The 15,280-nt window shown below is 44.2% G+C and overlaps 1 protein-coding gene across 2 annotated transcripts; it reads right to left on the reverse strand.

Moving 5' to 3' along the window:
* Positions 1–1,556: 1,556 nt before the first annotated feature.
* Positions 1,557–15,280, reverse strand: tpp2 (tripeptidyl peptidase 2). 2 transcript variants are annotated; one of them, XM_085346822.1, is made up of 29 exons: positions 15,049–15,280; positions 14,036–14,164; positions 13,836–13,931; positions 13,227–13,331; positions 12,725–12,849; positions 12,424–12,587; positions 12,182–12,336; positions 12,013–12,089; positions 11,801–11,928; positions 11,416–11,664; positions 11,204–11,319; positions 10,941–11,112; positions 10,676–10,833; positions 10,511–10,587; positions 10,321–10,427; positions 6,515–6,669; positions 6,294–6,410; positions 6,093–6,193; positions 5,921–6,017; positions 5,687–5,824; positions 5,308–5,552; positions 4,839–4,917; positions 3,854–3,892; positions 3,288–3,439; positions 3,102–3,198; positions 2,870–3,000; positions 2,108–2,357; positions 1,867–1,986; positions 1,557–1,772 (listed from the first exon to the last, which is right to left on the reverse strand). In XM_085346822.1, the coding sequence occupies exons 1-29, from the start codon at positions 15,211–15,213 to the stop codon at positions 1,683–1,685; spliced, it is 3,834 nt and encodes a 1,277-aa protein (XP_085202948.1). In that variant the 5' UTR covers positions 15,214–15,280; the 3' UTR covers positions 1,557–1,682. The 2 variants fall into 2 exon arrangements, with proteins under 2 accessions (XP_085202948.1, XP_085203023.1); XM_085346897.1 differs by lacking the exon at positions 3,854–3,892.

Consider the following 15,280-nt stretch of genomic DNA (forward strand, 5'->3'; position numbering starts at 1 on the left):
AAGGTAAGGAGGAGAGGAAAATAAAATGTACATTAGCTGCAAACCTCACTCACTTCTCACACACGCACTTTTCAGCAGATGAGCATTGTGTATCATAAACTCTGAGCTCTACTCAGGCACCAACCTCGCCTGGATTATTTTGAGTAGAGAAACATGTGGCACATGGCAAATGTCCAGACCTATTAAGTTCAAAGAAAAAAAACAAAAACAAAAATCACAACTTGCAGAAGCTGTAATTTAAGGTCTGTGTAAATTAGATAAATTGGACAAAAGCACTGTGTTAGTCCTCAAAAGCAAAAAACAAAACTTATGCTCAGCTCCCCTCTAAATGGCTTTCGTTACAGTCTCGCTGGGAGAAATGTCGATGTACACAAAAACACCCTCACAAATAATATTCACTCACAGACACGCACACATGAAAACAACATCAGAGGATACAGTCAGCGATTAAAAATCATTCAAATAGAAACTGAAAATCCGCTTCCACAAAACTATGCTTCCTTACATCCTAGAAGACATGCATATACTCAAAACACATCGATTAGAATATTTTTGTGTTATATACCTATTGCATCTTAATATACTGTAAGTTATGAGTGTATGTACATTATTTTATGACACTGTGTACATGTGCAACGCCGTGACTGCTGCACAGAAACTCGTCTTAACACTGTGTGAAAGTTTTACGATGAAACCAGATCCGAACATCCTACCGCTGCCCGCGACTGCATCGTGACGTTAGTGAGGTCTGTTTTAGGTGGTTGTCGAAGGCGGCGGTGACGCAGCGAGCACGCGGCTCGTCGCGCTGCTGATACGAGCTTCGACGCATCCGTCGACACCACTGAAGGTTGATGGGTGAAAGCGGATGAGCGCCTCCTGTGGTCAAATCCTCCCCCTACGACCTGTGTTTCATCCCATCAGAAAAGGTCAAGGTACATGAAGAAAGGCACCTCAAAACTGTTGTGTGTTCTGAGACAGACAAGAATAAATGGTAGCTTTAACCCAGGCGGGCTGGACAATCAAAAGAAAAGAAAAAAGGGAGATTGAGCTCTGTCTGTGACTCCCTTTTAACTCAAGGATCAGGCGCCGTGTGTCTGCACGTGTGCAGCAGCGAGTCCTCCGTCTTCTCTCTGAAGTATAACAGCAAGCTTTGAGTAGTCAGTTTGTTTTCTTCGCTAATAAACCGGGTCGTGGCCCTTTTGTTTTGTTTTTTTTACAGTATTTACACCAGACAATGAGGTTTTTCATGTGAAATGAAGTCCAGACAGCTGAGAATGGGGTGGATGTGAACGCCTCCAAAAATCTGTGGATGACAGCAAAATAAAGGACGACGACTGAGCTGCAGGATCAAGCCCACCCTCGAGAGAGTTCAGGGCTCTTAAAAACTCATTTATTGGTTGTTTTTCTTGCTGAACAGCCGAGGCTGCTCGACAACATGTTTAAAGGTAACTTCAGGATGAGCATGATCCCTCCACTTACGCTCGCCGTCATCATTTATTTGGTGTTCATCAACAATTACATTTAAAAAAAAAAAAAAAAAAAAAAAAATCTGAGGAGGCAGCTGGTTGGTTGAATGCATAGACCATGTGACCCTGAGGGACATGATATCGTAGTTGTCATGTGATGGGACCGTGGGTGGCTGTGCTGCCCGAGCGTGCATGCAGGTGTGTGCGCGCCGTTGCCTAGAACAGCGTGTAGTCGGCGGGGTACATGACGGGGAGCCAGTTCTCGCTGAAAGCAGCGCAGTGTGTCCATCCGAGGTGACGCATGAGCTGAGGAACGAGAAACAGAAAAAAAAAAGAATAATTAAAAATCACTGCAGTGAAAAAAGACGTCATCATGTGCTGGCCGTCACTGCTGCCGTACCTGGATGGAGTTCTTCATGTTTTCTTTGCTGGGCTTCTCCTCCACCATCTTTGAGGCGTATTTTAAAGCCCGCCCGTACATCTTGTTCACCAGAGCGTGTTTATATGAAAACATCAACACCTGAGCAGCCAAGGCAAAGAAACACAGAAAGAAAACTTTAGCCATGACCCCAAATCTTAAAAAAACCCCAAAAAAAAACAAAAAACCCAAAACAAACAAACACCAATTTGACTTCTCTTACCTTGGACTCAGTTAGCTCCGCCCACTTCTGCACCTCCCAGAATGTATCCATCAGGGCTTTGGAAATGTTCTGCAGGATGTCATCAGAGCTGCTGGCCGCCTCCTCTGCAGGCTCTTCAGCCACCGTCTGCCCCGTGGCGACAGCCCCGGCGCCATCCTGCGACGAGGGGGGCAGGAGGAGCTGGTCGGCAAGAGCGCAGCCCTTCCTGCACAGAGCGTCGAGCAGGGACGACTTCTGCTTCTCCATGTCGCTGATACACAAATATTACCAGAGGTCAAGAGCAGCACGGCTACGTTAAGCCTAATTGTGCTTTTGTTTTATTGTTCTTCAGTTTGTCATTTTTCCATTATGTGTTTTATCCTATTGTAACGTGTCCTTGGGTGTCTTGAAAGGCGCTTTATAAATTTATTATTATTATTGTTCTTTTTTTTTTTTTTTATAAAAAAACAAACAAATAAAGGAGCCTAAATTCTAAAATGTACTTCATGTACAACTAAGGTAAAGAATGCCTGTTTATAGAACAGAATGCCTGGAGTTTGCAGAAAAATATGAGCCAGGTCACAAAACAACATCAAGGGTTTTTTTCTAGTAGGTTTTCAATGGATTGAAGAGTTGAGCTCTTGTTTGAGCTGCCAAAAACAAACTAAACTAATAAAATTTGTTATGTGTGGAACACCTTCTCAGGGGTTCATGCTTAAGCTAAACTGAAATATTTACTAAAACTAGTTTGTGGTGTTAACGCTGCTCCTTGGAGCAACATACCTCTTGATAGAAGCGGCGTCCGGCCGTGGGTCCGTCTTCATGGTGAGGTAAACAGCCAAGGCTGTCTGGTCGATGCGGGAGATGACGAGGTCTGCTGCTGACACCACCTCCTTGAGGCGTTTCACACGCTCCTTAAACGTAAACAAAAGAAAAAAATGACTGTGAGTCAACAAGGTCGCACAGTTTAAACTCCGTCCCACGACTCCTGGCACATTCCCCGTTCCTCTTTCACCTTTTCCGAGTCCAGCTGGTGGAGCCTTTGCACATGCAGTGCCAGGTAGTCGGCGTAGTTTTCCATCAGTTCGTCATAAACAGCGCTGGAATCTAACCTGAACAGTAAAAGGTGACACACGGATGAGCGAGAAATGAAGCCGAGTTGAAGCGTTGGCGGACATAAGAGATGAGAAAGTGCACACACTTGGTCATCCACTGAATCTTCAGATCCCTCATAGCTTCTGCAAACTCGTCCTTAACGTCCTTCTCCTTCTCTCCTTCCTTGTCCTTGTCCTTCCCTCCATTCTTTGTTTTGTTGGGAGCAGGAATTAAGTGGTAGAAGACGGGAACGACATCCTGCATAAATGTACACACACACACACGCACACGCACAAAACAAACAAACAAACAAACAAACCAGCTCAGTCGAAATAAAGTCATTCAACCTTCAACATAATCCATCATCATATCCCAAATTCTCACCCTCTGCTAACTTAAAGCACCAAAATCCTCCCGTTTCACTGATTTTTAAATTAAGGAAAAAATACCCAGTTATAAAAGTTTCAATTATAACTAAAAAGATAATTGTATTGACCACCAGAAAACTAACTACTCTGTCGAACAATGCATCAAAGAACAGAAATACTGACATGCTTTGAAATGATAAAGCAGAAGTAACAAATCCTAGCTTAAGGCAAAGAGTAAGCCATTTCCAGATGGTAGGAGAGCAGTGGACGCTCTGTTGTACAGTGTTTCTAGCTCATCCAGTACCTTTTTAAACTTCCCTTGTCGTTTTGCTGAGGCCTGCCCCTGGTGGTCAGAATAACACACAGTAAGGAAGAGACAACACAAGCACACCAGAAAAAAGGATTCTCTCTTTATTTCATCCTCACTGGCAGACTCGGAGAGTCCGCACACCTACCTGTTGCTCACTAAACGTGTGGTCTTAGATTTAAATCTAAACACATCTGATCTACTTATTTCCTTTATTCCTGCAGCAGGGAAAACTGAATGCAATCAGTGCATTATCAGAACTATATAGGTTCTGATAATTATATAAGTATAAGTGGAAAACACTGATCTGTAAATGGCTGCTAGAGTTCAAACTGAAGTCTTTTGCGCCGCAGCCACCAAGTAAAGCCACGAACACACACAAGCTTAAAATAAAAAAATTAAAAAAAAAAAAAAGGGAAAGAAAGACATTAAGAGTTGATTCACGAAGCGTCTTTAGGGAAGTTAAAGTGAGTGCTTGCAAACTAAGAAAAACCAAGAGAACAGGCTCTGCACACAAAACAAAACAATTGTAGAGCAAATTTTGGCAGGGTTATTGCAAACAGCCCCCAGGCCCAGTGGTAAGTAGCAAATCCCCCTCACATTAATTTAGTTGGGAAAAAAATCTTTGTCTTTTCCAACTAAAATTCTTCCAAATTTTCCAAACAATCGGACTCAGCTGTATTCAATGTGTGAGAGAGCCGCATTTACCACATTAGATTGATTCTGGATTGAAACAGAAGCCAAATGAATGAGAAAAAAAATATATCAGGCTTCAACTTCAACAGGTTTGTGCGTGGAGGGGAGCAATCGAGCACCGGTGTTTTCTGATCCTCAGGACTGCGAGTCCTGCCGGCTTCACATTAAATGCATCTAAGTGAATGCTTGGCAGGAAATGTGAAATCCAGCACGACTTTGGGTCCTGATGAGCAGGACCACATATTTCTTTGAAGTATCGAAGTTTACAAAGAACAAAGCTACTCACAGCTTTCTTGCCATACTCGCTCTTGGGCACGACGAGAGAGCCTGAAAGGTAGCATCCTGGACTCGTTCCCTTCGGGATCCTGTAAACAAAGTAAAGGAAGAAAGAGAATAAATTCAGAATTATAAATAAAGACTCATATTTTAAAGGTGAAGTATTTTCACACTGGTTTGTGGTCCTGTTTTGAAGTCTAGAGATAATGATCATCATCATGGTTACAAAAACCTGGTCTGACTGTGACACCACATGCTCACTGACGAGTCAGTCATTAGCCAACGAGCTTGCAGCTGCATACCACAGAGAGTATCTGTGGTAATTGAAGTGGATGAAATGAAATGTTGCGTGTAAAGAGCAACCAAATCTATTTAGAGACCAAAAATGGTGCTGCGGTGCAAGGCCACAGGAAATAAAGAGTTTTGGAGCATGGATATGCAGACTAAATATGTCTGGCCCCTTGGTGGGTTTGACTCACTTGTCATCTGGCAGGCCTGTGACGTAGAAAGGCTGTGTGGCACCCGGGGACAAGGTGACAGAATTCACCTTCTTCTTGGCCATGAGGGCAGCGCGATGTGTCTCGTAGACATCCAGGCTGAGGGTGGTGGAGAGACGGTGAGAAACCACGAACGGCAGATCCTTAAGTCGCTCCAGCTCACTGGACTGCTCGTGGCGGACCTGCAGCCGGATAGTGTAGTCTCCCTTTTCCAGCTTTAAAGAATACTGTAAAAATAAAACATTTCTTTTTTTAAAATCCACTTTCCCATCATCATAAAGCAGGTACAACCTGCAGGTATGAAGGAACGGTTCAGAAATGCGTGTACAGGCATTCCTTGTGGCATGGTCTTCATGTGTACCTGGTGTGGATAGGCGTCACCAGAGCCCAGCAGTCTCTTGTTCTGGTCAAACAGCATCCAGAGCTGACTGTCAAACTCTGACTCGTACAGCAGCTCACACAGCATTGGGCAGCTGGGTGTAACTTCTCCACTCTTGGGCTGAAAACAAGCAGGAGAAGATTATACACACATGGCCAAAAAAAAAAAGAAAAAAAGCTACGTTTTCCTCTTCATATGTTGTGCAGGTGGTTTTACCTGGTGAAAGCTGTAGGTGAGCACGATCTCATAGAGTTGTCTGTTATCAGGCAGAACATCCCTCATCCCCAACGCTTTTATCTTTGAACTTAAGGGCCTACAAAACAGACAATGGGCTCAATAAAGGAGCTACAACTAAAGTTAGAACCAAATTGTGCACACCTACACTCACCTCAGAGGCTGAACCCACGACTTGAGGGTGATAGTTGGAGACACTTCTTCGTATCTCAGTGGTGAAAACACTTCGAAACTCGTCACTCCCTCCGAGGCATGCTGCGCAGTCACAAACCAGAGTCAGAAAAGAGACAGAAGAGAACCGATACGGTCTGAGCAGCGTCTTAATTCCTGCTGTTGCTGTTCTCTTTGTTCTTACTATGTGCAGGGGTGACGGAGACGTGTTGAGCCCATGGAAGGCGATGGTGTAGTCCACCGTGACGTCACCCAGGCTCGCCCACCAGCGTGCAATGCAGAACTCTACCACTTTACCTGACTGGAGAAGAGATTATAAAGCACAGTGCTTATCCACACTGTTTTGTTTTTCCACATCATAATTTACATGTTGAATCCAAGCCAAGAGAATATAAATATACACACCAGAACAGGGAAAGCCTCAGTTAGTGAGCCTCTCTCCAATAGTGACGAGAACTTGTAGAACTCATTTGCTCTGTAGGCTTTCTGTTTGACCAGGTGCACTGCATGGAGAACAAACTTTGACGAGACGTCTCCCGAATGAGACGTCAGTGTGACCTCTGCAAGAGAGAGACAAGAACAGAGGTTAAAAAAACAGAAGAAGAAGCAGAAGAAGAAGAAGCAGCAGCAGAAGAAGAAGGCTGTATCCCAATTCAGGGTCTGCAGCCTTAAAGGCCGCATTTTAAGGCCGATTACGTCACAGCGATGCGACGAAGGCTGTCCCAATTCGAAGACTGCTCGAAATGCGGTCCTCAAATGCGTCCTTCATTTCCCTGAATTTTAAGGACGTGGCGGTGTAGACTTCGTGGCCCAACATATCCCAGAATGCATAGCGCGGCGGTGGTGTGGATAATTTTGCCGGGAAAAAAAACGGCGGATAAGGGGCGCCCGAAGAGTAAACTTTAAGTAAGTACTGAATATTATGTCACTTATTTATGTGCAAATGTTTAATAATGAAGAACATTAAAACATTACTGTTGGCCACATGTCGGCAAAGTTATGTGACATTAGTGACGTTTGTACTAACTTGGTCTTAAAGCCTTTACTTTAAAATATACGCCGTTCAATAGCTGATCTTAATCAGAGAATGATCAAAGCTCATGTACAAACAAACAAACAAACAAACAAACAAACAAAAGATTTTCTCCTTCATTTCTGTCAGACAATGCTGTATGAAACGTATCCAGCTATTAGTATCATGGTTGCTAGGCAACCTGCGCAGCGCAACGGAGGCTAGACCATCCCATTTCACAAGCCTCCCACTTCCGGCCTTAGCGGTCTTTGAGTACGTGGCCATTGAGGATCGTTGATGCTGCGTACTTTAAGGCTGCAGACCCTGAATTGGGATACAGCCGAAGAAGCAGCAGCAGCAGAACAAGAAGAAGAGCAAGAACAAGAAGAAGAGCAAGAACAAGAAGAAGAGCAAGAACAAGAAGAAGAGCAAGAACAAGAAGAAGAGCAAGAACAAGAAGAAGAGCAAGAACAAGAAGAAGAGCAAGAACAAGAACAAGAACAAGAGCAAGAGCAAGAACAAGAAGAACAAAGAAGAAGAACAAAAACAAGAAGAACAAAGAAGAACAAGAACAAGAAGAATCAGATTCTTCAATTATTCTGAGGCGTGCGCAATCAAGATATCCACTATATGGTCAAACATGTTGGGCTACACACCTAATTGTTGCGGTGCTTTCACTCCCTTTGCCACAGATATATAAAACAATATCAAACAGCCAGCCATGCAGTCTGCCTCTATAAACATTTGTGAAAGAATGAGTCATTCTAAAGAGCTCACTGAATTCGACTGTGGTGCTGTAATAGGATGGGCCCACGGCACCAAGTCAGAAATTTCTTCCATCCTAGATTTTACAGAATCAGCGAAGAGTGGTACTGCTGCAAAGTAAAAGCATTTAGGAAACGCACCAACTCAGCCATGAAGTGGCAGACCGCTTAAAGTTATAGAGAGCAGTCACCAACAGCTGAGGCTCACAGTGCATAAAAGTCACCAATGCTCTGCTGACTCAGTAACTGAAGCATTACGAGATCTTTTCACTGGATCTAAGCTATAATTAACAGTTGACTGTGCAATATGTAACAGTGAGGAAATTTCCCGCCTGGCTTGTTGCACAGGTGACATTCTATCACATACCTTGCTGGAATTCACTGAGCTCCTGAGAGCGACTCATTCTATCATAACTGTTTGTAAAAGTAGCCTTCATGGCTTGGTGTTTGATTTTACACACCTGTGATCATGGAAGCGGCTGGAACGCCTGAATTCAATGATATGAATACAGGGAGTGCAGAATTATTAGGCAAATGGGTATTTTGTCCACATCATCCTCTTCATGCATGTTGTCTTACTCCAAGCTGTATAGGCTCGAAAGCCTACTACCAATTAAGCATATTAGGTGATGTGCATCTCTGTAATGAGAAGGGGTGTGGTCTAATGGCATCAACACCCTATATCAGGTATGCATAATTATTAGGCAACGTCCTTTCCTTTGACAAAATGGGTCAAAAGAAGGACTTGACAGGCTCAGAAAAGTCAAAAATAGTGAGATATCTTGCAGAGGGATGCAGCAGTCTCAAAATTGCAAAGCTTCTGAAGCGTGATCATCGAACAATCAAGCGTTTCATTCAAAATAGTCAACAGGGTCGCAAGAAGCGTGTGGAAAAACCAAGGCACAAAATAACTGCCCACGAACTGAGAAAAGTCAAGCGTGCAGCTGCCAAGATGCCACTTGCCACCAGTTTGGCCATATTTCAGAGCTGCAACATCACTGGAGTGCCCAAAAGCACAAGGTGTGCAATACTCAGAGACATGGCCAAGGTAAGAAAGGCTGAAAGACGACCACCACTGAACAAGACACACAAGCTGAAACGTCAAGACTGGGCCAAGAAATATCTCAAGACTGTTTTTTCTAAAGTTTTATGGACTGATGAAATGAGAGTGAGTCTTGATGGGCCAGATGGATGGGCCCGTGGCTGGATTGGTAAAGGGCAGAGAGCTCCAGTCCGACTCAGACGCCAGCAAGGTGGAGGTAGAGTACTGGTTTGGGCTGGTATCATCAAAGATGAGCTTGTGGGGCCTTTTCGGGTTGAGGATGGAGTCAAGCTCAACTCCCAGTCCTACTGCCAGTTTCTGGAAGACACCTTCTTCAAGCAGTGGTACAGGAAGAAGTCTGCATCCTTCAAGAAAAACATGATTTTCATGCAGGACAATGCTCCATCACACGCGTCCAAGTACTCCACAGCGTGGCTGGCAAGAAAGGGTATAAAAGAAGAAAAACTAATGACATGGCCACCTTGTTCACCTGATCTGAACCCCATTGAGAACCTGTGGTCCATCATCAAATATGAGATTTACAAGGAGGGAAAACAGTACACCTCTCTGAACAGTGTCTGGGAGGCTGTGGTTGCTGCTGCACGCAATGTTGATGGTGAACAGATCAAAACACTGACAGAATCCATGGATGGCAGGCTTTTGAGTGTCCTTGCAAAGAAAGGTGGCTATATTGGTCGCTGATTTGTTTTTGTTTTGTTTTTGAATGTCAGAAATGTATATTTGTGAATGTGGAGATGTTATATTGGTTTCACTGGTAAAAATAAATGATTGAAATGGGTATATATTTGTTTTTTGTTAAGTTGCCTAATAATTATGCACAGTAATAGTCACCTGCACACACAGATATCCCCCTAAAATAGCTAAAACTAAAAACAAACTAAAAACTACTTCCAAAAACATTCAGCTTTGATATTAATGAGTTTTTTGGGTTCATTGAGAACATGGTTGTTATTCAATAATAAAATTATTCCTCAAAAATACAACTTGCCTAATAATTCTGCACTCCCTGTAGTTGAGTGACTGGTGTACACTATATTTCCAAACCCAATCTCATTTTTTTAACCTTCACCATCTTTAATATTAGCTTCCATCACTGTGACCGTATAGATATGATAGAAACGTTCATAGAATGGTACTGGGCACAAAAAAAAAAAAAAAAAGCTGGTACCTGCAAGGCACCACTAAATTGCTGTGCACAAATTTGGAACCAACTATAGGAGTGATCCCGCAAGACCAAGCAATGATGCTTCCCCATGGAAATTAGTCCAACTTCTGCTACTTAGGGTTTGGCTAATGTGGGCCAGTTCTCTAAAGGGAGGCAGATCAGGCCCAGCGTTAGCACAGTGTCAGTGGAAAACAGAGAGACACCAACCTGCCCAGGAGGCTCCCTGAGGAACAGTAATGAAGTGGCGTCTGATCTGGCCCGGTCTAAAGTGGACGTCTGTGAAACACACCTCATGACTACGACTGTCTATTACTCTGTAGGAAGAGAGAAGATCCATCAGACAGAGAAACACACAAACCTCTTATGCGGAGCGGGGGGCAAGCATGTACTGACTTACTTGGCAGGGATAACAACTGTGATTGGAACTCTGAATAGTGGCCCACAGGTAGAAGCTGCTGTATCATACCCACACACCTGAAAGACAAATTCAAAGTGAACGTAAGTGCACACAGACACATGAGCTCGATTTTTTGACTCATTCTCTCCTTCACGTGGTGCCCACCTCTGTGTAGTGGACTCCCTCTCTCAGTCCAACGGGGTCGATGCGGACGTTAATGTGACGACACTGGTTCATGAGCTCGAGGTGGGAGGGGCACTGGACCCACGGGGCAGCGCACGTGAGCGCCAAGTGAAGCTGCAGGTTGATTCGCTCAGAGTTTCCTGTGATGGAAGAAGAAGATAGCTACATTCTTAAAAAAAAAAAAAGAAAAAAAGAAAAAAAAAAGAACAAAAAAATAAATAAATAAAAACATGATGTATGAAAGTACCTGTGTTCTCTGGAAAGATGGGCTCAATTCCAACTCCGTGATCAGTGGGTCCAAGAACGTGGGCTGGGTCCCTGAGGTAGATGCCTCTCTGTGTTCCCACACTTACCGAGAAGCCTAGGTGGCTTGTGGGTAAAGAGGCGTGCTGAGTGAGGTAGTCTAACGCCTTTTCCACCTGAGAGGAAGACAAAACGATACATTTGTTTAACATCTATCAGGGAAAGAAATGGCAGAATATCAGGTTGAAAGTCTTACAATCACAGTACCTGGATTATTCCATGGCCCTGTGCAAACACCTCGATGTCATCAACCTTCAGAGCAGTGTTTTCCAGCGCTCTTCTCACAGCAGGAGCTGAGGGATGGATCCCGTTCTGTTTCAATCCTTTTTCACAAAACAGCAAACACCAGCATCAGCTTTGAATTCACACACATTTCTCTACACACAGCAGGCTGAATTATCACATCTCACTAGACCCACCTGAGAGGACTAGTGCGATGCCGCCACAAGCGTTAGGTGATGACATGGATGTGCCGTTCATCAGCTGGGTACCACGAAGGGTCCAGTTGGGCACGGATGCAATGGCACCGCCAGGGGCGCTGATGCTGACCCCCAGGGCCCCGTCGGTACTGGGACCCCTCGATGACCAGGTGTACTGGTTCGGAGGCAGCTTCTCCCTCAGGGAGTATTCTGCCACCATCATGTCTGGCGTCACGTATGCGCCAACTCCTGCAGAATGAACAAAGCAAAAATGAAACCAAGCATGGCTGGACAGATGTTTTGATCCAGAGGTTATCAATCCGTGGTCCAGGACCCACTGCAGGCTTAACAGTTTGAGAAGCACTGGTTTCATCCGAGCGTGTACCTATAACACTGCTGGTGGTTCCTCCTGGGCAGCCGACTGTAGTGAGGCAGGGGCCGTTATTTCCCGCGCTTGACACAAAGATCACGTTGTGTTTCTGCACAGCTTCAGTGATCACCTCACAAATCCTCCTGAAGGACAAAAAGACAGCGACAAATGAGTAACAGTAAGCAACGAGGAGCTACAGAGGCAGCGCCTGCTCTCCATGTACTTACCCTGAATTGGGCCAGTGTGTGGCCTCCCCATAACTGTAGTTAACCAGGTCACACTTGTAGTTGATTACTTCAATCATCTTTAAATGACAGACAAATAAAGAATAAAATGGTGCAAACATATACAGATATTTTCTTTAAATCTATATTCTCAGGACTTTGAGGAATATACCGCGCGGATGAGCCCTGTGCCTGTTTCCATGGTGCTGAGGCGGGTGTCTCCAATCTTCAGAGCCAGGATTTGGGCACCCGGGGCCACACCATTACGTTCGGGCTCCTCTGGGAAGTAGCCTGCTGCGATGCTTGCCACATGTGTCCCGTGAGCCCCTTTAGGAGCGCACAAGCAGCATTAGATCATGTGTGAATACCCGACTATTAGGCATATTAGGAATCTAATGCGCTGGGATGGCTCACCTCCGCTGGTGACTATGCAGAGCGTGTTGCCGTCATCATAAATATTAACAGAATAGTTAAGCATCTCGACAGTTCCTAACGTGGCATACTCATGTGACTCTCTGTATGAGCTCAGCACAGTGCACTGGGACAGCTCTCCGCACTCTGAAGTGTCAACTACAGCCCTAAAGGGAACAAATCACAAATAGATTACTGGTAAACAAGGGAAGGTTGTGAAAAGAAAGGGTAAAAAAAAAAAAAACAACAACAACAAAAAACTGTAAGGATACAGAAGGGGAAAGAAAATTAAAGGTGGCCGTACTTCCATGTGACGCCATCGTGCCAAAGCACACAGTCATATACAGGCCCAGGATCACTGTACTTCTTTTCTAGCGATGCCAGGAGCTCTGACTGACACTGCAACTCTTCTTTCTGCAACTTCTCAATCTGTGGAGAGACTGAAAGATGAGAGATACAGTCGAGGCATCCCATGCTAGTAAAGGGTGCCTAACTACACTTGGAAAAGGCAAGAAATGAAGCCCAATACGTTAGATCCTCTCACATTCCCTCCTTATTCCTCTTGGTGATAGCAGCTATTCTTGCTGCTCCATTTTCTTTGTCACTTCCGATTTTGATCTTTCAAAATTGTTTATCACCATTCTTGTTCAATAATCAGCCCACAATCCCACTTCTTTAAATGTATTATTTGTGCCATTCTCACTTTCTCTCCTCCAAGTCGCTCTATGAATTTATAAATGTACATATTTTCTAACATAAACGTTGCCTTTTTCTCTCTCAAATGACCTCAAGGGAGCAGGTCTGACCTGTGAGGGGTTTGGATGAGCGAGGTCAAACTCTTCCGTCTTGCGGCAAACCTCAGCGAGTGCTGCTCTGTGTGGCGGATCCCACATCTTCTCCTTTCGCTCTTTCTAGTAGTCAAAAACCACAAAAAAAAAAATCCAATAACTCTCCAACACAACACACAGTCTAACATACAACTCAGGAAATAATCTGAGCTTAGGAGCTGTCAACAGGGACACTTCAATTATGTTTTTCCCATCATTCATTCATCAGGTGGGTGTATTATATGAAAAAAAGCTATAAACTCTTTACAAAACTTTCCAAGTATGGATAATCAATTCAGAATAAAGGTCAGAAATCCTATCAGTTCACTGATTTCAGATGGATTTTCTATGAGAGGGAAGAGGACAATTCAGCAAGTTTTTCTGTGTTATCGCTAAAGCTGACTGAAGTGTTGAAACATCAGGAAAAAATGCCTGTCTGTGACTCAGGTGGCCAGAAGCTCCAATGCCATGAGTCTTTTGAACAGTTGCTATCATGTCCAAGCTTAATTGTCCACGTGTCAGGCGTACTGGGCTTTGTGCTCAACACTGTGTCAGACAAAATGAAGTAATAATGTCACCTCTTCCTACCTGTACTCTTTCTTTCAGAGCCTTGGGGAAGAACTCGTAGCCATTTTTAACTCCAATGCGATACTTCCCTGATGGATTGACCCAAGCAGGAAGGATCTGGACGATGTTAAAAAAAATATGCAGTGTGAAACAGATGTAAAAGAGCGCCTATAAAGGAATGTTTTTAATGTTTGTGTACGTTGAGGTGTTTATATACTGACCTTGAGTGTTCTGCCAGAGAGGCCGGTGATTGTCCCATCTTTAGGCTCCACCACAGTGGTCATGTTCACGTCACCACTGCCTGTCGTATCAATGATGTCAACAATCTTTGGCTTCCCCTCAGTTGTAACCTAAGAGAACAAAAAAAAATTTGTAAGAAATCAGCAATCCACTAGAATGCAGACAGAAAAAGGTGCAAATCATAACTGGTATCTTACATTGAATGGGGAGGGGTGTGTGGACAGCAAACAAAATGAATCGTCATCCATAAATCAGCTAAGTAACTCAGCCGGTAAAATGATACCTGAAAAAGCTCGTGTTTTTTAACATGAGGATTTGTTTACTACCAGAGAAGCAGTCAGTTTCAGTCTCAGCCCCTCAAGCATGACTGAAGCAAGAGAACAGAAAATAAGCTCAATGTATTATGAAAGCTACCCAGCTAGACTTACACATGTGCACTGGCAGGTTTAGACTAACATGTAGTGTTTAACACTGTGTTGGTCGGCTTATTTTCTTACGTTGTGACTTGGCAGTTTGGATAAAGTTTCAGAGTTTACGGATCACTTATCAAAACGCCAAATACGCTTAATTTACTCTGCCTTGCTACTATTAAGCTAGCTACATCCAGTCAGCGTGTAAATCTAATAGTGTAAACACTGGAATAAAGAGGGGTAAAAAAAACCCCAAAAAAAAAACCCACGAAAATAATTCAGCGGCTAGCTTCCAGGCTGTCATGCTAGCACACATTTTAACTTACTGGCTAACTGTACGCCAGATTAGCACGGAAATACACTCTGACAGCAGGGGTAAACACACACTACTAGCTGCTTTGCCTTGATATGGTTGTCATTGTGGCGTTAAGTTAACTACTGGTGTATCCACATATGCTAAGTATCTAGCTAGATAGCTAGCCGCTGCCGTTGTATACCAATGAAGTGAATGAGTCGGCCCTTTAGCTTCGCTAGCTTCCGCCAACTAGGTCGTAGCTTAACACGAGGCAGCCGGTCAGATCTACCTGCATGCCGGGGGCCCCGGGATCCACGCCGGTGTCTAGGATGGCGATGAGCACCCCTCGGCCGTCATACTCGGGGAACCGGGTGAGGTAAGAGGCAGCGCCGGTTTCTTTTTTGGGGAGCAGCCCGTGGAAGGGGAATGGCTCTTCGGTAGAATGAGCAGCCATGATCGGAAGAGCGACAATGAAAACAAAGCAGCGAAATGGGGAAGAGAGCAACAGTACGCGTGTGGGA

The sequence above is a fragment of the Diplotaxodon limnothrissa genome, linkage group LG1, assembly GCF_057381915.1.
Source record: "Diplotaxodon limnothrissa isolate DT_005_m linkage group LG1, D_limnothrissa_male_GT1.1, whole genome shotgun sequence".
Lineage (NCBI taxonomy): Eukaryota > Metazoa > Chordata > Actinopteri > Cichliformes > Cichlidae > Diplotaxodon > Diplotaxodon limnothrissa.